This window comes from Loxodonta africana, chromosome 23 (genome assembly GCF_030014295.1).
Source record: "Loxodonta africana isolate mLoxAfr1 chromosome 23, mLoxAfr1.hap2, whole genome shotgun sequence".
Taxonomy (NCBI): domain Eukaryota; kingdom Metazoa; phylum Chordata; class Mammalia; order Proboscidea; family Elephantidae; genus Loxodonta; species Loxodonta africana.
The window spans coordinates 5,422,371-5,445,473 of record NC_087364.1 but is presented as its reverse complement, the minus strand read 5'-3'; the positions used below and the strand labels follow the sequence as shown (position 1 = coordinate 5,445,473).

Genomic DNA, 23,103 nt, shown 5'->3' with positions numbered 1-23,103 from the left:
CTCACCATCCTTGCCTCAAAGGAGCATTCTGGCCACACTTATTCCAAGACAGATTTGTTCATTCTTTTGGCAGTCCATGGTATATTCAATATTCTTCACCAACACCACAATTCAAAGGCGTCAACTGTTCTTCGGTCTTCCTTATTTATTCTCCAGCTTTCACATGCATATGATATGATTGAAAATACCATGGCTTGGGTCAGGCACACCTTAGTCTTCAGGGTGACATCTTTGCTCTTCAACACTTTGAAGAGGTCCTTTGCTGCAGATTTACCCAATGCAATGTGTCTTTTGATTTCTTGACTGCTGCTTCCATGGCTGTTGATTGTGGATCCAAGTAAAATGAAATCCTTGACAACTTCAATCTTTTCTCCGTTTATCATGATGTTGCTCATTGCTCCAGTTTCGAGGATTTTTGTTTTCTTTATGTTGAGGTGTAATCCATGCTAAAGGCTGTGGTCTTTGATCTTCATTAGTAAGTGCTTCAAGTCCTCTTCACTTTCAGCAAGCAAGGTTGTGTTATCTGCATAACGCAGGTTAATGAGTCTTCCTCCAATCCTGATGCCCCGTTCTTCTTCATATAGTTTGGCTTCTCGGATTATTTGTTCATCATACAGATTAAATAGGTATGGTGAAAGAATACAACCCTGACGCACACCTTTCCTGACTTTAAACCAGTCAGTATCCCCTTGTTCTGTCTGAACAACTGCCTCTTGATCTATGTAAAGCTTCCTCATGAGCACAATTAAGTGTTCTGGAATTCCCATTCTTCGCAGTGTTATCCAGTTTGTTATGATCCACACAGTCGAATGCCTTTGTATAGCCAGTGAAACACAGGTAAACATCCTTCTGGTATTCTCTGCTTTCAGCCAGGATCCATCTGACATCGACAATGATATCACTGGTTCACGTCCTCTTCTGAAACCGTCCTGAATTTCTTGCAGTTCCCTGTCGATATACTGCTGCAGCTGTTTTTGAATGATCTTCAGCAAAATTTTGCTTGTGTGTGATATTAACGATATTGTTGTATAATTTCCACATTTAGTTGGATCACCTTTCCTGGGAATAGGCATAAATATGGATCTCTTCCAGTCAGTTGGCCAGGAAGCTGTCTTCCATATTTCTTGGCATAGACGAGTGAGCACCTCCAGTGCTGCATCTGTTTGTTGAAACATCTCAATTGATATTCCATCAGTTCCTGGAGCCTTGTTTTTCACCAATGCCTTCAGAGCAGCTTGGATTTCTTCCTTCAGTACCATTGGTTCCCGATCATATGCCACCTCTTGAAATGGTTGAATATTGACTAATTCTTTTTGGTATAATGACTCTGTGTATTTCTTCCATCTTCTTTTGATGCTTCCTGCATCGTTTAATATTTTCCCCATGGAATCCTTCGCTATTGCAACTCGAGGCTTGAATTTTTTTCTTCAGTTCTTTCAGCTTGAGAAACACCGAGCGTGTTCTTCCCTTTTGGTTTTCTATCTCCAGCTCTTTGCACATGTCATTATAATACTTTACTTTGTCTTCTCTAGAGGCCCTTTGAAATCATCTGTTCAGTTCTTTTACTTCATCAATTCTTCCTTTTGCTTTAGCTGCTCGACATTCAAGAGCAAGTTTCAGAGTCTCCTCTGACATCCCTCTTGGTCTTTTCTTTCTTTCCTGTCTTTTCAGTGACCTCTTGCTTTCTTCATGGATGATGTCCTTGATGTCATTCCACAACTCGTCTAGTCTTCGGTCACTAGGGTTCAGTGTGTCAAATCTATTCTTGAGATGGTCTCTAAATTCAGTTGGGATATACTCAAGGTCATATTTTGGCTCTCGCGGACTTGCTCTGATTTTCTTCATTTTCAGCTTGAACTTGCATACAAGCAAGTGATGATCTGTTCCACAGTTGGCCCCTGGCCTTGTTCTGACTGATGATATTGAGCTTTTCCATCGTCTCTTTCCACAGATGTAGTCAGTTTGATTTCTCTGTGTTCCATCTGGTGAGGCCCATGTGTATGGTCACCGTTTATGTTGGTGAAAGAAGGTATTTGCAATGAAGAAGTCGTTGGTCTTGCAAAATTCCATCATTCGATCTCCGGCGTTGTTTCTGTCACAAAGGCCATATTTTCCAACTACCGATCCTTCTTTGTTTCCAACTTTTGCATTCCAATCGCCAGTAATTGTCAATGCATCTTGATCACATGTTCAATCAATTTCAGACTGTAGCAGCTGATAAAAATCTTCTACTTCTTCATCTTTGGCCCTGGTGGTTGGTGCATAAATTTGAATAATAGTCGTATTAACTGGTCTTCCTTGTAGGCGTATGGATATTATCCTATCACTGACAGCGTTGTACTTCAGGATAGATCTTGAAACCTTCTTTTTGACGACGAATGCAACACCATTCCTCTTCAAGTTGTCATTCCCAGCATAGTAGACTATATGTTTGTCTGATTCAAAATGGCCAATACCAGTCCTTTTCAGCTCACTAATGCCTAGGATATCGATGTTTATGCATTCCATTTCATTTTTGACAATCTCTAATTTTCCTAGATTCATACTTTGTACATTCCAGGTTCCGATTATTAATGGATGTTTGCAGCTGTTTCTTCTCATTTTGAGTTGTGCCACATCAGCAAATGAAGGTCCCAGAAGCTTTACTCCATCCACATCATTAAGGTCGACTACTCTGAGGAGGCAGCTCTTCCCCAGTCATCTTTTGAGTCCCTTCCAACCTGGGGGGCTCATCTTCCAGCACTATATCAGACAGTGTTCCGCTGCTATTCATAAGGTTTTCCCCTCGCTAATGCTTTTCAGAAGTAGATTCCTGGGCCCTTCTTCCTAGTCTGTCTTAGTCTGGAAGCTCAGCTGAAACCTGTCCTCCATGGGTGACCCTGCTGGTATCTGAATACTGGTGGCATAGCTTCCAGCATCACAGCAACACACAAGCCCCCATAGTACGACAAACTGAGAGACACGTGGGGGTTACATTACATAAATATCATTAAGTATAGTCTTGTTTTAGACATTTATACAGATTTTCATTATTTTATTCCAGTATTTGCTATATCATTTCATTATAATGACAATAAATATTTTACTTCATAAATATTTTATGTGTACCATTTACCTATCTGTATGTCTTTCTATCATCTATCTATCTATCATCTGTCTGTCTGTCTGTCTATCTATCATCTAATCTATCTTTTACACTTTAGACTTAGGAGTCGTGTATATCTGTGTCTTAAAAAAAGATAATTTTACTAGGCTTGTTGGGAATGAATAGTATTCTTCTCAGCTCCTGGCTACCAATTTCTCTTCCCAGATACAACCACTTGCAACTGTTTTAGATGGTTCTTCTGGTTTTTATATTCACATCATGCTAAATAACAGTGCTTAAATTGCTACACTTGACATTTCATCATCAGTATGAAAGATGCAGATTAGGACTCTATTCACAAACTGCCAGCACCCATTAGAAGCCCACACTCTATCCATATGCCTGTTCTCCCTGTACCATCATATCACATTTTTATCAAATCAATATGTAGTGATTTTGTTAGCATGGCTCAGGAAATGCGATTCACACCTGAGTCACTTGAATTCTGATTATTTTTTCTTTCTTACATGTTTTGTTTTCTTAACTTGTTTTATTATTTAGCATGGCAGCAGTGCTACACATAAACATTTATGTGCTCCCAAAGTAGTAATTACTGACCTCAAGAAGTTTACAGAGGGAGCTGTAAAAATGTGTCCAAATATATCTTCAACTGCTGTAAAATTTTAAATGATTGTAATGAAGGTTTTAAATTTTTTATTGCCATGAAAATTTACAGTCATTAAAATCTCACAGTAGACTTAATCATAACAACGGCTTAACACATAGTCCCTTAAAGAATAAATGGTTTCCCCAACTCTATTGCCTCTTCTGTTATCTGCCAAGGATCTAGAATCCATAGAAAAATCATGTGCTGTTGGTTTTCTTGTTCTGCTAAAACAATGGAGGCATTGTTTTAGAGTACTTGACCAGAGACACGTGAATTTTCTGCTCCAGCTCTTAAAGTTCTCATGATAGCTGGCGGTAACACTCAGCAGTCTTCTGGTTGGGCTGATTCAACTATTAAAAGAGAGAGCCCTGGGTCAAGATGCTGATTCCTGCCTCCTCAGCACCTTTTTCCGGTGCTTGTCAAGGACCATTCACCCTTACTGGTGTTCGCCCATACAACCCTATCTGACTGACTCTCTTCCTGACTCCCAGGGGCTTTCAACTGTCTCATCTCACCCGAGCTCTGGGAAAAGAGGTCAAGATTCAGAAGTCGGGGTAGTGACATTTAGGATTTTTTTTTTATCAGTTTCTTCAGGTGGCTTAAATACATTTCAGAATGAGGGGGAAGTTGGTTTGTAGATAATTCTTATAAGCTAACATTCCTGTCAGGTGCCTATTTCAACAACAATAAAAAGTATAAAAACAGATGTTGGGCAGAAGGGTAGAGGTTCTACAAAACCCCATGTGGGTCTGTTATTTCTGACTGCATTCGGTTGTCCTTTGTGCTATTATGTACTATCCTTTTTCTTCAGCTATTTTTCTTTTTTAGGACTTTGACCGGTTTACTTGTCTTTTTATGAAATCAGTTAGCTGTCATTGGTCTGATTTATTTTAACGTTTAGCAGTTCTTTGGGGTATGCCCTTGAAGATACAATATGGCATTGTATTAAAAAAAAAAAAAAAAAGGTTCCTTTTCATTCTCATATATTGGTTGTAAGCAACAGAAACATATCTGTAGAACTTCTCTGGGTCACTGGCTGGAGTGCGGTCTTTTCAAAAATCTAAGTAGTAAACTGGCTGCAAATAAATGAGTTGGATACATGTTTTTGGAGATGCCATTCAGAGGTACCTGCAGGTTCCCACTTAAACTTATTAAATGCTTTTTGTTGTATTGTGTTGTTTTTGAGGAGCAGATTTATTGAGGGTTCGCTGCTACATCTCAGGGTGGGTTGCATTTTATTTTCAAAAAAGGTAACAATTGAGGACATTCTAGCATTTGTTCTGTTGTATTACACTTTTGTATTACAACTTTTAAACAGTTTTGTCCCTTAGTATTCTGAGAATGACATTTTATAAATAATTCTTACCGTTAACAGAAATTCTTTTATTTCCTCATTGCCGGTTTTGTCCAATGTATTATGAGAGTGAAGTGAAGAAGGGAGGAAATCAAGTCAAATATACCACCTTTTGTATTTCGGACCTTTTGGCTGAATTTTCCTCTACTTTCTCTCTTCCTAACTATTCCATTCTGTCCAGCATGTGAATTCTTAGCCTAGCCAGAAACTGTGCTAGGAGAGAAGGATGAGTGGTTTTGTATACTACAGGTCGTGGTTGTCTTTGCCAATAATGTATTTGAATATGGTACTCTTTCTCCGCTAACTGGTTTTACAAGTAAACAAACCTACGGTCAGTTGAGCACCTATTATATGCCAAGCAGTGATATTTTGTAGGCTTATACTGAAGATTTATAGAAATATACACTAAATACTCATAGTTAGCTCCACTTTGCAAACTGAAGAGCAGAAATAGGCCTCTGTAAAGTATTAAAGAGCAAAAATATCACTTTGAGGACTAAGGTGCACCTGATCCAAGCCATGGTATTTTCAGTTGCCTCATCCATGTGAGAAAGCTGGACATTGAATAAGGAAGACCAAAGAAGAATTGATACCTTTGAATTATGGTGTTGGTGAAGGATATTGAATATACCATGGACTGTCAGAAGAATGAACAAATCTGTCTTGAAAGAAGTACAGCCAGAATGCTCTTTAGAAGTAAGGATGGTGAGACTTTGTCTCACACACTTTGGAAATGTTATCCGGAGATACCAGTCCCTGGAGAAGGACATCATGCTTGGTAAAAGTAGAGGGTCAGCAAAAAAGAGGAACACCTTCAAGCGGTTGAATTGATACAGTGGTTGCAGTGATGGGCTCGAGCATAGCAATGAGTCAGAATGAACAGCAACAACTCTGCTCAAACACGTCCTTGACCTTTGTGTCCCTGTTGTGCAGCTTTCTGAGTCCTCATATTCCATTTTCTATTCTGTAGTAGTTTCATCACACGTGCCTTACTGAATGCAAGAGAGGGAAATGTAATTCATTAAAAATTAGGTACTTCTGCGTAAGAAGCCCCAGTTAGACCGCTTGTTCTGATCTAAGTATCTGTTTCTTTCTTTTGTGTGCTTGTTTCTTTTAGGAAAGGAACTTTTCCTTTTTTATTAATACAAGCCACCATGGATACCTGAGCAGCAAATATTGTTGCATTTCCCTACACAGGGTATTTTTGGTCACGTTAATTTGAAAAATTTGGGTATGATCTTAATATGATGTTTCTATTTAGGACTTTTCAGAGACTTCAGTATGCTAATATACCCCAAGTCTATACGATAGAGATGTAGTGCAAAATATTTTACAATATAATTTTTGAAACAAATTTAGGTAAAGCAATTTATGTGACTTATTTGATAGCTGTATTTGAGGAAAACATAATGAAACCAAGTTAAGCTGTATTAATCTTCTAGGGTTTATCATGGTCGAACACTTAGCCATTCCAAATAGGTTGGGTTTTAGAATTTCTCCTTTTCTCTCCAAAGAGTTTGTGTTAAACAATGACATCTTTTTTTTTTTTTTAACTATTAACAGAGAACATAACCTCGGTTTTAAAATAGCCAAAGCACTTGAATAGATAATTTACAAAAAAAAAGAAACACAAATGACCATAAACATGTTAAGAAATACATAGCTTTTCCAGTAATTAAAACTGTAAATCGAAACAGGTTCTAACATACGAAATTGTCAGTGATAAAATGTATGTTTTTTAATATTGTTACTAATTTGTTCATTTATTCACTATTTTCTGAGCAGTGCATGGTAGCGTACACTGTGTTAGATTGTAGGGTTATAGCGGTATCACAGTGTTTCGTCTCGAGGAGCTTAGGTGTCAGTGAGTAAATATGTGTGTGTTTAAAACATTGGGTAGTAATGATCACTATAAGGAAATTAAATCAGAGTAAGATAATGTAAAGTGATGAACTATGGAGGAATGAGGACTTTTAAAAGACGATTGTAAAGGAGCAAGCCTTTTCAGGATGTCCACAAGGGAAAAATGTTCCAGGTAGTTGGAAGAGCAGGTGCAAAGTCAGTGGGCGCTGGTATGTTTGAGGAGAAGCACAAAGGCTCCCATGGCTAGAGCAGAGTGAACTAGAGGTAAGTGTAGACTGGCGTATTTGGAGAGACGGCGGGTCCAGATGATGTGGCTACTTGGAAGCCATGGGCAAGAGTTCAGCTTTTATTTTGAGGGTGAGAAGAATTCACTGGGAATTTTGAGCAAGGGAGTGAGGCAATGTGAAATGTATATTAAAAAAAAAAAAAAAAGAGATTCTGAAAGAATTGACTGTGTATGAGGGTTTGATGTCAGGTGATGGTTGTGATAAATAGCAATCAAGTCAACCAGTAGATAGGGCTGAAGGGGTACTGAGTTTCTGTTTCTAGAATTTTCAGAAATGGACAATGGTGACGGCAGCCTGACAAGCTGAGTGAATTAATGTCACTGAGTTGTGCAATCAATGCCAATGAATTTTACACTTAGAAATTGTTCAAATGACAAAATTTTGTTACATATATTAACTGCTAATTATATTAACCACGGAAACCCTGGTGGCGTAGTAGTTAAGTGCTACAGCTGCTAACCAAGAGGTCGGCAGTTCAAATCCGCCAGGAGCTCCTTGGAAACTCTACGGGGCAGTTCTACTCTGTCCTATAGGGTCGCTAGGAGTCGGAATCGACTCAACAGCAGTGGGTTTTTTGGTTTTCTAGGAATATGGTTTAGGACAGATTGGGAGTTCGATGGCCTTCTAGTTTGGAATATTAGCAAATGTACTGAGGACTCCCAGGGAGAATTGTTCGGTCTTCAGCTGCAGGATGTATCGGAGCTTTTGATTTTGCACGTATATCATCTCTGAGTCAGAATTGACTGGACAGCAAGATTTTTTGTTTTTTTTTTTAACATTGATTAAGTACGTATCCCTGATAAAAACCATTCATGATATGACTGACTAATTTTCTTGGGGCAAAACGAATTTGTCTTTCAGTTTGTATTATACAAAGACAACTAACATTTGTGTTGTGCTGTTCTTACTATTGGAAGTTTTTCTTAATTTGGAATTTTGTCTTTCCATGGAGACAAAGGATAATAACCACTGTCGGTACAAGAAGTTTGACATCTGGTGATTAGGTGTAGGAATGTAAAATTAGGAAGATATTTCACACACACGCATCCTTAGGGCTTAGGGCATTAATGAAACAACAACAAGAAAAAAAAAACCCAAACCCATTGCTATCGAGTCAATTCTGACTCGTACTGACACTATAAGACAGAGTAGAACTGCCCCATAGAGTTTCCAAGGAGTGCCTGGCAGATTTGAACTGCCGACTTTTTGGTTAGCAGCCATAGCACTTAACCACTAAGCCACCAGGGTTTTCTTATAGGGAATGATGCCTGGTAATTTAGCAGCACAGAAGAGTAAGAGTTTAATAGGTTGAAATTTCAGTGAAAGAGCCCAGCTAAAATATTCAGGCACCACGTTTCAGGTCCAGGCTTTCTTTGAAAAGTGCCTTATTACTTCCTGAAGAATAGAGATATTCTTTCCAAGTACACTGCCCCCCTCCACTCCAAGGTGCTTTCCTGTTTATTTGTGTTGTGACTGATAATATGTGACCCTTAATTATATTTATTGGTACCTCGTGCCCAGGTGTTTGGCATAGATAGGATTCTATTTGAAACATTTATTAATTGGGGAAAATAACTTAACTCCTACCTATTAGTGGGGTGGGGTAGATTTTATAATTAACATTGGCATCAGTAATGGTACCCTGTGGTCCTGTCTCTTGTTAATTGATTCTTTAACAATTGGTACATGGGGAGTTTGCAATATCTTATTCTTGTGGTTGGAGACCAAAGAGGGTAAAAATCATTAGCAAAGTCTGCTTAAGAATACGGCTAAAGTAATTTCAAGCTCTGAATCACTAAAACGAAATTAAAGGCATTAAGGTAATTAGAAGTTTTTAAGGTCTTAAAATGATATACTTTCTCTGCGGAAGTGGAAATCTGAACTGCATGACTTGCTTTCCTCAAGTAAAGGAGTATCTGTAATATGCTACACTCAACATGGTGAGTAAGCAACACAACTTATCTTTAGGGCAAATATTAAAATATTGGATATTTTACCACTTTAACTTACTTTTTTTTGTTTTCTTTTTTACAGCGTATTTAGAGTGGTTCTTTGGCAAGTCTGTATAGACTAGCTTATATATAGAAAAGCTACTTTTATATTTAAAATAACAAAAGACAGAACTTTAAATTTTAATATATATAAGCATGAATATGACTCACCATTTTATGTAAAGGTATGAATTTTAATATTAGATGGACTGTGTTCACATTGGACGCCTGGTGATGCAGTGGTTAAGGGCTTGGCTGCTAATCAAAAGGTTGGCAGTTCAGATCCACAAGCTGCTCCTTAGAAACCTTATGGAACAGTTCTACTCTGTTCTAAAGGGTTGCTATGAGTCAGAATCAGCTCCACTGCAGTGGTTTTGTTTTTTGTATGTTAACATTACAACACAGAACGCCATTCAGTAAAAGAAATAGGAAGAACGTTTCATTTGCTTGAGCTGAGTTCAGTGGTGTGGTATTGGGAGGTGTATGGTAAACCTTGGACAGTGGGTACATGTTCATGCCAGAACCTTGGAAAAAAAGTATTAGGCATGCCTGATAAATTTTATAGGGCTCATTAAAGAATGTAGGACAACGGTGACGGACTTTTTAGGAGTGACAGCATATCTATCCTTGTGTTTAAACTGAGACTGGGCAATGAGGGCAGTAATGAGGCATGGTCAGAGATGTTGTGCTGGTGAAGGGCTTGTTGAAGCTAAAAGATATGGAATAGCCATATTTGATATAGTTAATCCATTAATGCCTGCAGATTGTGATTTTTGTTAGAAAACAGCTTCAGAAAAGAGAAAAACAACCAAAAGGCATTGGCCCAAGCCTTTATTAAAATATTGTAGTATGATAATGGCTCAGAGATGAGTTTCTGTGGAGATCAAGGATTTTATAGTATAGGTTGGACAACATGAGTAAAAGTTTAGCTTGTTCAGAGATATATTCACCATCCAAACTGGGAAGGTATAAGACACCTTTGTTGTGTTAGAAAGAAGCCAGGAGGATATACGGGCAGCCAACACAGAGACGGTGTGGCTTAGCGTTGATTAGATATTTTGGGTTTAGCAAGATGAGTGGGGAGAAATAGTTGGGACAAAAGACTTGCAAGAGTTAGTGGAGCATTTGTAGTCCTTCAGAGAGAGTCTTTCCCAAATTATTTACTACATTTGTCTTAAAAAATAATTCTAGCTCCCTACGTGATTCTCTGAGATTGTATCTAACATAAACTTTTTGTGGCTCTGTTTCCAGACTAAATGAAGTGAAACTTTTAATGTGCTTTCTCTTTTTTTTTTTTAACAGTATATAATTGTTTTTTTTTTTTTTTCCTTTTCCACATATAGGCAGGAGCCAATGTCCTTCTTCAAGATGTCAATGGGAATATCCCGTTAGATTATGCCGTAGAAGGCACAGAATCAAGCTGTATCCTGTTGACCTATCTGGATGAAAATGGTAGGCAGAAGCTTTGAAAAACTGTAGAAAAAAATGGATTGAAAGATAGACTGGGAGAAGTATAAATATACATTTAGGTTTATATGCATTCTTACATCCTGTCAGATTGATGGCGTTTCCAAAGATGATGTAAAATAAGGCATTTTTCTGTTCAACTTTTCAGTGCTTTCTCTGCAGTTCATTGCTGGTTTATGCAATGCAATCCTGCAAGCCAGCAGAAATCTAGAGGGCAACAGTGAAGGAACATTTTAACAAGCATTTAAAGTCCATAATTAGTGGGACTGGGGTTGTAATTATAATCTCTTCTCCACTGGGAGGGGAAAGGAAGTGAACCAGGACAATTGAATTTTGAGCTAATGAGAGCAAGGTCGTATGAAGTGTGTTCTCTTCCGAGCTGATGGTTCTAGTAATGAGTGTACACAAACAAGTTAGGGTTAGGAGCCTTGGTGGTGCAGGGGTTAAGCACTCAGCTGCTAATCAAAAGGTGACCAGTTGAAACCCACTAGCAGCTCCGAGAGAGAAAGATATGACAGCCTGCTTCTGTAAAGACTACCACCTCGGAAAACCTATGGGGCAGCTCTACTCTGTCCTGTAGGGTCACTATAACCCAGTGCCATCGAGTCAGTTCTGACTCATAGGGTCGATATAAGTGCTATGAATCGGAATTGACTCAATGGCAACAGGCTTTGAAAGTCAGGATTTAAAGTCAAGGACAGTTTGTGCGGCAGCATCACCAAATCTCACGCCTTAGAAACGCAAACGTCAGAAGAAAGCCCTGTGATCATGGTGCTAGTCTGTAAAGATGAGACTGAGCCCCCAAATGCATTCACTGACTAAAGAGTGTTTAATTACACGAAACCCAGCATATAATTTCATGAGCAAGTTCAGCATTGGGAAAGCGGGTGGTGTTTGAATTCCTGAGCTAGATATGGTATTAAACTAGAGAAGTATGCCCTTCTTTTTTTTTTTAGGTTTAGGTTTAGGTATAAATAACAACACTGAAATTCCAATCCTTTCAAGTATGATTCTTCATCAGAGAAAAAGTTTAATTTTTTTTTTAAGAGCCATGTAGTGCTGATGACTCTTACCTTTTCGGCTCCAAGAAAAGTCCTTCCATCTGCTTCTTTGTTCCCTTGTGCTCCTCACCTCCTCCAGATCGTTTTTTTTTTTTTTTCAAAAGATTTATTCTGAGAGTGGCTTAGAATAATAATTAGTACTTAGCAGCCGTGTTCTTAAAAAAATAGTCTCACTAATTCTGAGAGCAAGGTAAGTATCGTTATCTTCATTAGGATAATGAGAAAGCTGTAGGGCTGGTTGTGCTACTGAAGGTCATTTAGTCAGGTCCTTGGGGATAGAAGCAGGCATTAGATGCAGACTGGGTGGTGTTGGGTGCAGTCTGGGTGGTGTATTCAATCGTCTACTCAACATCCCCCTCATTTTCTGATATCCCCTCCTACATAAGAGGTGACAAGACTTTCTTCAAGTCTTGTTAACTGTGACCTGTTGGTGAGAGATCACATTACTTCAAAGGGAATGAAGCTATGCAGATGTCACTGTTGGGATGTTTATTATTTGGACCTTTGCAAAGCTTCACAGGTAGTGTACAATTCTGAATTTGCAGGGAGAACTTGGCCATATTGTATTTAGTTATGCCAATTCTGTATGGGAGCCCTGGTGGTGCCTTAGTTAAGTGCTTAACTGTTAACCAAAAGGTCTGCAGTTCGAATCCACCAGTCACTCCTTGGAAACACTTTGGGGCAGTTCTATGCTGTTCTAGTCAGTTCTACTTCTGTAGGGCAGCTATGAGTTGAAATTGACTTGATGGCAACAGGTTTGTTTTTTTTGGGGGGGGGGGGGTTAGTTCTATATGGTTAACGTTTCTGCTTTTCGTATTATTTGAATTTCTAAAAACTGCAGTAATAAGTATATTTTTTAAAAAATTAAAGGCTATTAGTCCCTGGGTGGCTCAGATGGTTAAGTGCTCAACTGCTAACCAAAAGGATGGCAGTTCGAGTCTACCCAGCGTCACCTTCTAAGAGAGGCCTGGTGATCTACTTCCAAAAAAAAAGCCACTAAAAATCCTGTAGAGCACAGTTCTGCTCTGGAACACATGGGGTTGCTGTGAGTCAGATTTGACTTGGCAGCAATTGGTTCGTAATTTTTTTTTTTGCAATGAAATTAACATTATTTTTAAACCGTTCCAACTCAATAAATAATTTTATTTGATAAGAAATTGTAGTATTAGCAAAACCAGTATACCAAAACCGAATTCATTGCCATTTTGCTGATTCTCACTCATAGCAACCCTATAGGATAGAGTAGAACAGCCCGATAGCGTTTCCAAGGAGTGTATGGTAGATTCGAACTGCCAGCCTTTTGGTTAGCAGCCAAGCTCTTAACTACTGTGCCACCAGGGCTCCTAAATTCAGTATATCTTATATAAATAACAAAAAAACAGTTGCGTTCATTTGGAAGGGTGATTAAAAAAATTAAGGAAAAAACAAAAACAAGAGAAAGTATCTGGCTGAAGGTTGAGGAGAAAATCTGTCACCAGGATGGCTGTCATGATCGGTTTGCAACATACACATTTGCTGGAACAAATTCAATTTAGTATCTCTTAAATTTTTAATTTTGTTTTCCATTTGTCACCACTGTTGGCCTGGCCTCTGCTTTCCCATCCATCTGCTTCTTCCTTCACCTCATTCCCAGTCTGGTTCTGTTTCTGTCGGTCCCCTTCCTACTTACCTGTATCATCTGTCATAGTTCCTAGTAAATAGTGTCTAATTTGACTTATTCTCTGTCGCTCTTGTTGATACCCTTTACAGTTATCTGCTGTGACACTATGCACTGATGTCATTAGAAATTTCTAATATTCCAGGATGAGATTTCTATTATTATTGGGCTCTTGGTATTTCAGCACTCCATTATCGTAACTATGAGTTTGCAGTCCTTGAATTTTCAGTAGGAGTTGTACAGTTTCGAATCAGAATACTTATCGCTTTCTCACATCAGGATGCATGTGGCAGGAGGCAGGCAAGGTCGGGAACAAGTTGATTGCATGGAAAAGTGCTGGTCACAGGTTCTAATTGTACTGTCACCGCCAACTTACAGTGTAAACTTGAGCACAGCAATTAACCTTGCTCACTGCCTGAGCTTCCCAGCCTATTAAATGAGACAGCCAGGAATGGCTGATTGAACATTCAATATTAGATCTCTGGTGCAAGGCTAACCAGCTAGCATTCAAGGAAAGCAATTGATTATAAAATGAACTAGCAAGAAAAGAAAGCACTTCTGTGAGGGCTCAAAGTGGCCCAGGACCAGTACTTAGCATGAAAAAAAGAAATACCCAAGCCCCTGAAAACAAAACAAAAAAAAAACTAAATTAAAAAAAAAAAAAAAGAGCATGTGGGTCCACATGTATCATCACCTACTGTACTTTGTCCTTCCTTTTAGAAAAAGTTGTAGTTATACTTAGATGCCATCAAGTTGCCCCTGACTCATGGCACCCCATGCACGACGGAACAAAATGCTTCCCCTGTGCTATCCCCTTGATGGGTTGCAGAGCTGACTGTTGTGATCCATTGGGTTTTTGTTGGCTGATTTCTAGAAGTAAGCCTTTCTTCTTTTAGAGATAGTGGTGGTGGTGTTGCTAGGTGCCATCAAGTTGCTGCCAATATAATGACCCTGTGTACAACAGAACGAAACACTGCCTGGTCCTGTGCCATCCCCATATTTATTATCCCACCAAACTACTTGACCCACCAAACTACATCTTTGCCCCTCACGATCCTCTGAACTGCCCCTACAGTTACCTTCCTTAGCTTTCTGTCCTTTGATCACCTTTCTGTTCTAATTTATTTCCTTATCTCTCTGATTACCTTGATCACACTGTTCTATTGAAAATTCTCTCTCTTGATATGATCTTTTGATAGCTTTCTTCTCCTCTTTTGGGGCTTCTATTTCATTTCCTTGGGATGTTCCACTTATTTATACTCCCAGCAGCCTATAAAACCCATTGCTGTCGAGTTGATTCTGACTCATAGCTACCCTATGTGTATGAGTCCCAACACTCTAAATGTTGGTAATTTCCAAGGATTTGTCTCTGATTATCTTCTTTGATTATTCTACACACCATTCCTGGATTATCTCACCTTCTTCCTTGAATTCAGTTACTATCTGCTTGTTCCGAAGAGTATACCTGTAGCTTGGGTGTCTTTCAGGACATTCAGTCCACTACCTGCAATTTGATTGATATTCACTTGGGTCAGACAACAGCATATTCGATATGGTATTTTTATTATCCTTTTATACTCAATCAGTATTCCATATATTCTGCTACGACATTCGGGAATCCAGGTACCTGAAAATCACTTTTCTTCTTTCTCCTAAATCCCTCACAACTAATTGTCACCAAATCTCACAGATTCTACTTCCTTGACATTTCTCTCACACGCGCACCTTTCTCACCAACCATGCTGCTAATGCCTTAGTTAAAATGCTGGCCTTTTTCTGTTTGGATTATTGCGGCAGCATCCTAAACTGCCCTCCTTACCTCCAGTCTTAGTCCTCCCCATCCATTCTTCAGATTACTCCCAGATTAATCATTCCACAAATGTCACTGTATCTTGCTTCTGCTCAAAGTGCTATCTCAGAACCAACTTCTTCAGAATCACCCGTGGCTAGAGTAACAGTGCACCCTAGTTTAACTGAGACAGTCTCAAGCTATGCCTGTTGTCAGGGTTGGGGGAAGGGATTGGATGGAGGGCAACAATACCCTTCATACTTCAATGTGCTGATTTCTCTTTGCTAGCAAACCCTTTGCCGTTGAGTCAATTCTGACTCATAACAACCCTATAGGACCAAGTAGAAATGACCCTAGGGTTTGCAAGGAGCAGCTGGTGGATTCAAACTGCTGACCTTTTTGTTAGCAGCTGAGCTCTTAACCACTGCACCACCAGGGCTCCACTGTTTGCTAAAACCACCATTATTTATTTGCCTGTTCAGTACTTTTGTTTCCTTAAAGCGTTGCATCTTTCGGAAAGCTTACCTTAGAGACAAACTTTTGGCCTAGCTGCTATTCCTTTGAGCTTTAGAAAATTCAACTGTAAGACCCATTGCCGACAAGTCGATTCTGACTCATAGCACCCCGATAGGACAGCGTAGAACTGCTCCATAGGGTTTCCAAGGAGCAGCTGATAGATTTGAACTGCCTACCTTTTTGGTTAGCAGCCTGCACTCTTAGCCACTGTGCCACCATGACAGCTGCAGTATTTTCTCATGATATTATATGTTGCTTATTGGTCCAGTTGTAAGAGTTTTTGTTTTCTTTATGTTGAGGTGTAGTCCGTACTGAAGGCTTTGATCGTCATCAGTAAGTGCTTCAAGTCCTCTCCACTTTCAGCAAGCAAGGTTGTATCATCTGCGTTATGCAGGTTGTTAATTAGTCTGACTCCGATCTTGATGCCCCATTCTTCCTCATATTGTCCAGCTTCTTGAATTGTTTGTTCAGCATACAGATTGAATAAGCATGGTGAAAGGATGCAACCTTGACACACATCTTTTCCAATTTTAAACCATGCAGTATTTCCTTGTTCTGTTCAAACAACTGCCTCCTGGTCTATGACTTTTTGTGGGCTACAGCCATCTCGGTTAGCTTTATCCAGGACCAGTGTAACAAAGTTGTTCGACCAAGAAAAGAAGGAATTTCTATTGCGCTATATTACTAAAATAAGACTGTGTTTCTTTCCTGCATGTACAACAAAAATCTAAAAATCACATTTTTTTTGGCATAACATTTTGATTCAAAATAAATTTTTTAAAAATAATCATGTACGATGGTATCTTCACAACAGGGACCAGAAATAGATTGGTTTTCCCTAACATGGTGTATTGTAAATGTGTCTGCAATGAATGATATCTTTATTTAATATCAGTGTCTTTCATCTTTGGGCCCAATTTTGTTATTATTCAATCTTAATTTCTTGTTTAAATACGTCTCTAAAAGATGCATATGAGTTCAGTAAAAAAAATAAAAGTGGTATCCCATGAATAATTTACTTTCCCAACATTCTAAAAAGTAACAGAATCGTGTAACCTTAGGTGAGGGTAACCATCAGCTTTGTCTGCCACTTTCACTACAAAATTAAATGTTGATGTATGAGAAGTAATATTTTCCAAAATTCTAAAAATAAGCATACAGTTTCAGTGGGCTTGTAACAGACCTCCGACACCCTATTCGGGAAATCTTTTTGTTCTTCTGCAATTGCACGTGGTGGTTCAGAGGATGAAGTGTGGTAAATCCAGGTTGCCATGGAGTTAATTCCAACTCATGGCAGCAACCCCATATGTGTCACCCAGGGACTTCTCTGAGCTATGGCTAAGGATGCTCCTATTTCATGCTTCTTCTGTAATTGGTTAGCTTTGAACGGGGTATTTGAAATAAGCTACATTATCTGAATGTTGCATTTTCCTTTATTCTTTTTGGTTACCCACTGTCTCAATATTTCCAAGAAAAATACATCTAAATCAATGATGTATAATCCAAGTGCCAGAAGGCTGATTAATAACGACATCTCACTTTTGTTGGGTGCTTACCCCAAGTTAAATACTGTTTTATATGCATTAGGTATTTTAACTCATTCTCTTAACCACCCAGGAAGCAAGAACTATTACGTCCATTTTGCAAATGAAGACACTGAGGCACAGGATAAATTACTTGCTGAGATTAGCACAAATAGTAAGCAGTAGGCACAGCGTTAAAACCCCACCATGGCTCCATATATTGTATTACCCACCTATATTGTATTTTTTAATATTTATTTATTTATTTTTATAGCAATGATAAATGCTACTCTGCTCTGTTGCTGTTACAAGTTCAGAGGATAAGCTATGGAGCATGGCAGACTTGGTGTGCTGCTTTGTAAGGGAGGAAAAAAATGACGCCATCTATGCGACACCCCTACTGTGTGTCTGCAGTATAGACTGATCTGAATAAATGTTTGCTATAGTCTCACCCCTTTAGGGCAGGTATTATTATCTGAGCAATTGAGGAAATTGGAGCCAAACAGGGTAAATAACAGCTCCAAGGTAAGCATCTGGGGAGGTAAAACACAGACGTGTCACAGACAAGAGAATCGCTCCACGTGTGTGCTTGAGCCCACCGTTCCATGCTTTGTGGAAGGACCAAATCAGATAAGAGAGAGAGTGCTCCACAGAGTGGCTGGTTCATAGCAAACACTTGTTTACAAAAAAAAAAAAAAAAAAATCCCATTGCTGTTGAGTCGATTCTGACTCATAGCGACCATATAGGTCAGAGTAGAACTGCCCCATAGGGTTCCAAAAGGAGCACCTGGTGGATTCGAACTGCTCACCTTTTGGTTAGCAGCCATAGCTTTTAACCACTATAACCACCAGAGTTCCCAACACTTGCTTAGATGGAAACGTTATCCTTATCATCATTATTATTATTTTCACTTGGAAGAAAATAGATTTAGGAGTAAACATCTGTTATGTCAAGGAACCAAAGCTAACATGGGAGATGCGTAAAGAGATGTCAGCCACCATGGAGGTTATCCTCTCATATAAGTTCAGGCTGACTTCAGTGCTGAATGGAGGTACAAACAGGAGGTGAGCAGACTTGAGCCCTCTATACACCCACTTCTGTCAATTCAGACTGTGGATTTTTTTACTCACTTAGTTTACTTATTTCTATTAACATTAATAATGTTGAATTGAAACACCCTTTTTAAGGAATGTGTTTTATTTTGAAATAATTCTGACGCACGGAAAAGTTGCAAAGATAATACCAAGAGTTACTATACAGCCTTCACTAAACTTCGTCTCATCTTAACAGTTCACATCACCATGGTATATTTATAATAACTAAGAAACATTGCTACAATACCATTTAGTAAAATTAACTACAGACTTTATTAGAATTTCCTTCTAATAATGTCCTTTTTCTATTCTAGGATACTACAGTTCATTTAAAAAACCAAAAAAAAAAAAAAAAACCATTGCCGTCGAGTTAATTCTGACTCATGGGCAGTGGGTAGTGACCCTATAAGACAGAGTAGAACTGCCCCATAGGGTTTGCAAGGAGCGGCTGGTTGATTCGAACTGCTGACCTTTTGGCCACTGTGCCACCAGGTTTCCACACTTCATTTAGAAGCAATGCTTTTGGCCAGAGAATGGTAGAGAACAGATATTATAACTTTATAACTTGCTTTAAAATACCTTGGGTAGTGTGTGTTCTCAATATTCATTGAGAGCCTGCCATGTATAAAGCCCATGTATATAGAGTCTTTGGGATAGAACAAGAGAAGATACGTACTTCCTTTAAAGACTAAACTCTAGTCGGAAATAAAACACATTCAAACAGAATTACAGATGTTTTGAGTGAGCATTCGCAGTAATAGTTGAAGAGTCAAAAAAACTAAACCCGTTGCCATTGAGTTGATTCTGACTCATAGTGACCCTACCGGACAGAGAAGAACTGCCCCTTGGGTTTCCAAAGAGTGGCTGGTGGATTTGAACTGCCGACCTTTTGGTTAGCAGCCATAGCTCTTAACCACTACGCCACCAGGGCCCCATAGTTGAAGAGCGAGGCCATAAAACAGGAATATGTTAAAAGAATGCATAAAAAACTGCATACGTTTTTGATCCCCAGCAGCTGAAAGCATCTCTACAGTTCTGCTTGAAAGGCTCTCTCTCCCCCTAGGAGTGGACCTGACCTCACTGCGCCAGATGAAGCTTCAGAGACCCATGAGCATGTTAACAGATGTCAAACACTTCTTATCGTCTGGAGGAAATGTTAATGAGAAAAATGATGAAGGAGTAACACTGGTAAGTTCGTAGATTTGACTCAAATATTGTCTAAATAGAACATTTAAGTTGATTACTAAAATACAGAATTTACCATGAGCTTTTAAGTATTTTTTTTTCATTTTTCTGATCCTAACAATAACACCTACTCATTGTAGAAATTCTAGAAAACACATAAACATGCAAGAAGGGAAATACAAGTCACTTATGTGCCAACACCCAGAGAAAGCCAACATTTATGTATTGATGTAGTTTCTTCAAGTCTTCTTTCTGTGTGTTTTTTTTTTTTAAACTACAAAATAAGGATAATTTTCTATACACTGCCTTGTCAGTGTGACTTTTGAAATGGAGTAGTAGGAGAATGCTTTTAATTTTAAGGTAAAAAAAGCTGTGGATTACTCTACTGAGTGAATGTCTAAATTTTATTGGTATCAGACACAGTTGCAGTAAATTAAAAAAATTGAATAAACAAACAAAACAAACAAAAAACCCCGTTGCCATCGAGTCGATTCCAACTCATAGCAACCCTATAGGACAGAGTAGAACTTCCCCATAGGGTTTCCAAGGAGCAGCTGGTGGATTTCAACTGCTAACCTTTTGCTTTTAACCACTGTGCATCAGGGTCCCAGAATGAATAAGTTTGTGTAATTTCAATATAAGTACAATGTTTAATCCTTAAAATATGAATATTTTGTCCTGTTCACCTGACCCATAAATTTTACCCGGAGTGGGCATGCTTGGGTTGAAATAAATTATGGCAGAAAGAAATGTATTAAGGCCCAAGAGTTGGGGGGATTTTTGAGAGAAAGTAAACTAGGTAGGAAAAGGGATGAAGGTATGGAGCTCTGAAGTGTGCAATGCATAGAATTGGTGGGAACCAGTAATACGCTTTCTGCTATGGAAAAACATTCTGGGAAGTTGAAGACAGAAAAGTAAGAAAGTGACTTAACTGCATGAATAATGGTTTGTTGTTAGAAAGTTAAATGAGGCCTGATGTATTTAAAAGTTTATTAAATGCAGATCAAATGTCTTGAGACCTCTCGATGGAATTCTTTCCCTGGATATTGATTTTGATCTTTTGAAAGTACATTTTAGAAGCTTATCAAAACAGGAACTCTATGCTATAAATTAAGAAAACAGAACATGTTCAGAGTTTCTTGAAAAATATTATATATTGAAATGGTAAAATATTCTAGTCATTTTATTTAAGTTACATCTGTTGGCCACCTACTGTGAAGAAAGTAATAAAGGACAAAATTACACTTTTCAGTGGGGAAGACAGGAAATGTATACAATATAAATAACCTAAATACGTAGTATATTAAACCTGTTGCCATCGAGTTGATTCCAACTCATAGTGACTGTATAGGCCAGAGTAGAATTGCCCCACAAGGTCTCCAAGGAGCAGCTGGTAGATTTGAACTGCCGAACTTTTGGTTAGTAGCTGAGCTCTTACCCACTGAGCCACCATGGCTCCATATATTGTATTAGCAATGATAAACGCAAAGAAAGAGGGTAAAAGACGACAGGGAAATGTTGGGGGATTGTTGACATTTTGAATAGGGTGGGCAGATAAGATCTCATTGGGATGGCGATTTTTGAGTAACGACCTGAAAGAAGTGAGAGTACTAACCGTGCAGATGTCTGCAGGAAGAGCCTTCCAAACAGAGCAGTGGTAAGTGCAAAGGCCCCGAATAGGCAACATGTGCAGCAGGATTGAGAGGTCAGCATGGCGGTAGTGGAATTGAGAGGTCAGCATGGCTGTAGTGGAATTGAGAGGTCAGCATGGCGGTAGTGGAATTGAGAGGTCAGCATGGCTGTAGTGGAATTGAGAGGTCAGCATGGCTGTAGTAGGATGGAGAGGTCAGCATGGCTGTAGTGGAACTGAGAGGTCAGCATGGCTGTAGTGGGATGGAGAGGTCAGCATGGCTGTAGTGGGATGGAGAGGTCAGCATGGCTGTAGTGGAACTGAGAGGTCAGCATGGCTGTAGTGGGATGGAGAGGTCAGCATGGCTGTAGTGGAACTGAGAGGTCAACATGGCTGTAGTGGGATGGAGAGGTCAGCATGGCTGTAGTGGGACGGAGAGGTCAGCATGGCTGTAGTGGAATGGAGGGGTCAGCATGGCTAAAGCTGAGTAGACACAGCGAGAGAGGTAACAGGACATACTCGCGCCTATAAGCAGAATCTGGCTGTTACTCTGGCTGAGGTGGGAAGACATTGGGCAATTCTGAAGAAAGGAGGAACATGACTCTACTTCAGTTTTAAAAGAATCACTCAGTCTGGCTGCTGCATTAAGAACAGACTGTGAACAGGCAAAGTGTGAAGCTAGAAGATCAGTTAGGAGGCTTTTCCAATAATCCAGGCCAGCATCAATGTTGTTCAGACATTGGTGGTAGAGTTGAAGTTGTGAGTAGTTGTCAAATACAGGCTATAATAAAGGTGGAGCCAGTGGGATTCCCTAACAAACATATAGTGTAAGAGCAGAAGGCTTCAGAGTGACTAATTGTTTTGAGCCTCAACAACTGCTGTGATGAAGTTGACATCAGATGAGATAGAGAAAAAGGCTGAGGGAAAAAGAGGCTTGGTGCAGGGAAGATCGGGATGGATTTTGGAAATGTTAAGTTTGTAGCGCCTCTTAGAAATCTCCATGGAGATGTCAATTTGGAGGTTGAGTATTGAAGTCTGGAATTCAGGAGAAGCAGTGTTGGGAACGTGGGCATATGCATGATATTTAAACTGTGACACTGGACGAAATCAACAGATTGATACAGAAGGGAAGAGGATTTAGGACTGAGCCATGGAAATTAGAAAGAAGAGGAACCAGAAGGGAGCTGAGAAGGAGCAACCACTGAGATGGGGAAAACACCAGGAGGCTGGTGTCCTAGAAGCCAAGTGAGGAGAGGGTAAGAAAGGGAAGAGGATGGTCAACTATTAAATATTACTGACAGGTCAAGTGAGACGGCAGCTGAGCACTGGATTTTTGATTTAGTATGTGGGTGGAGGGCGTTGGTTTTCTGGTCAAGAACCGTTTCGGTGGGGTGATAGGGTTAAAAGCCAGATGGAGTGACCTATCAATAATGCATTTAATGCATGCAGTGCACAAATGTCTAGGACATCTTGAACACAATGCGACCTGTGTTTGTTTGGTAGAAGATATTATAACATTTTTGTTTGTTTAAATCTCCGCGAAGTAAAAACAGCGTACATGTTTCACTGGAGATGCTACTGAAAGAATCAATATGGAGCGATAAATTGCTGTCATTTTCAGCCAGGTTCAATTTTGTTATTCTTTGTGACCATTTTTTTATTGAACAGGGAGCATTAATGTTGCAAATAATTATTTGTAATAACTAACAGTTGTGGGAAGTAACCGTGAACTGAAGGCTAAGAAATTGCCACTGGAAGATGGCAGCATTTAGCCAGCAGCAGTTTAGTCTGATTCTTATTTCTAAATCAGTTAGTCTATTTATGCGAACTGCTGTCCTTCCCTGGCATTTTCCTTTCTGTCAGGTGCATAATGCACTGTGCCTTCCTGTCTATTGTTGGAGATAACGATAAAAAAAGACACTTCTGTCCACAG

At 39.3% G+C, this 23,103-nt stretch overlaps 1 protein-coding gene across 1 annotated transcript in view; it reads left to right on the top strand.

Annotated features, from left to right (window-relative positions):
- MYO16 (myosin XVI) overlaps positions 1-23,103 on the top strand; it is a 561,325-nt gene that overhangs the window by 89,183 nt on the left and 449,039 nt on the right. Inside the window, exons 4-5 of the mRNA XM_023553192.2 lie at positions 10,591-10,699; positions 19,419-19,543. Of these exons, the coding sequence (XP_023408960.2) occupies positions 10,591-10,699; positions 19,419-19,543 (234 nt within the window). The remainder of the gene's footprint in view (positions 1-10,590; positions 10,700-19,418; positions 19,544-23,103) is intronic.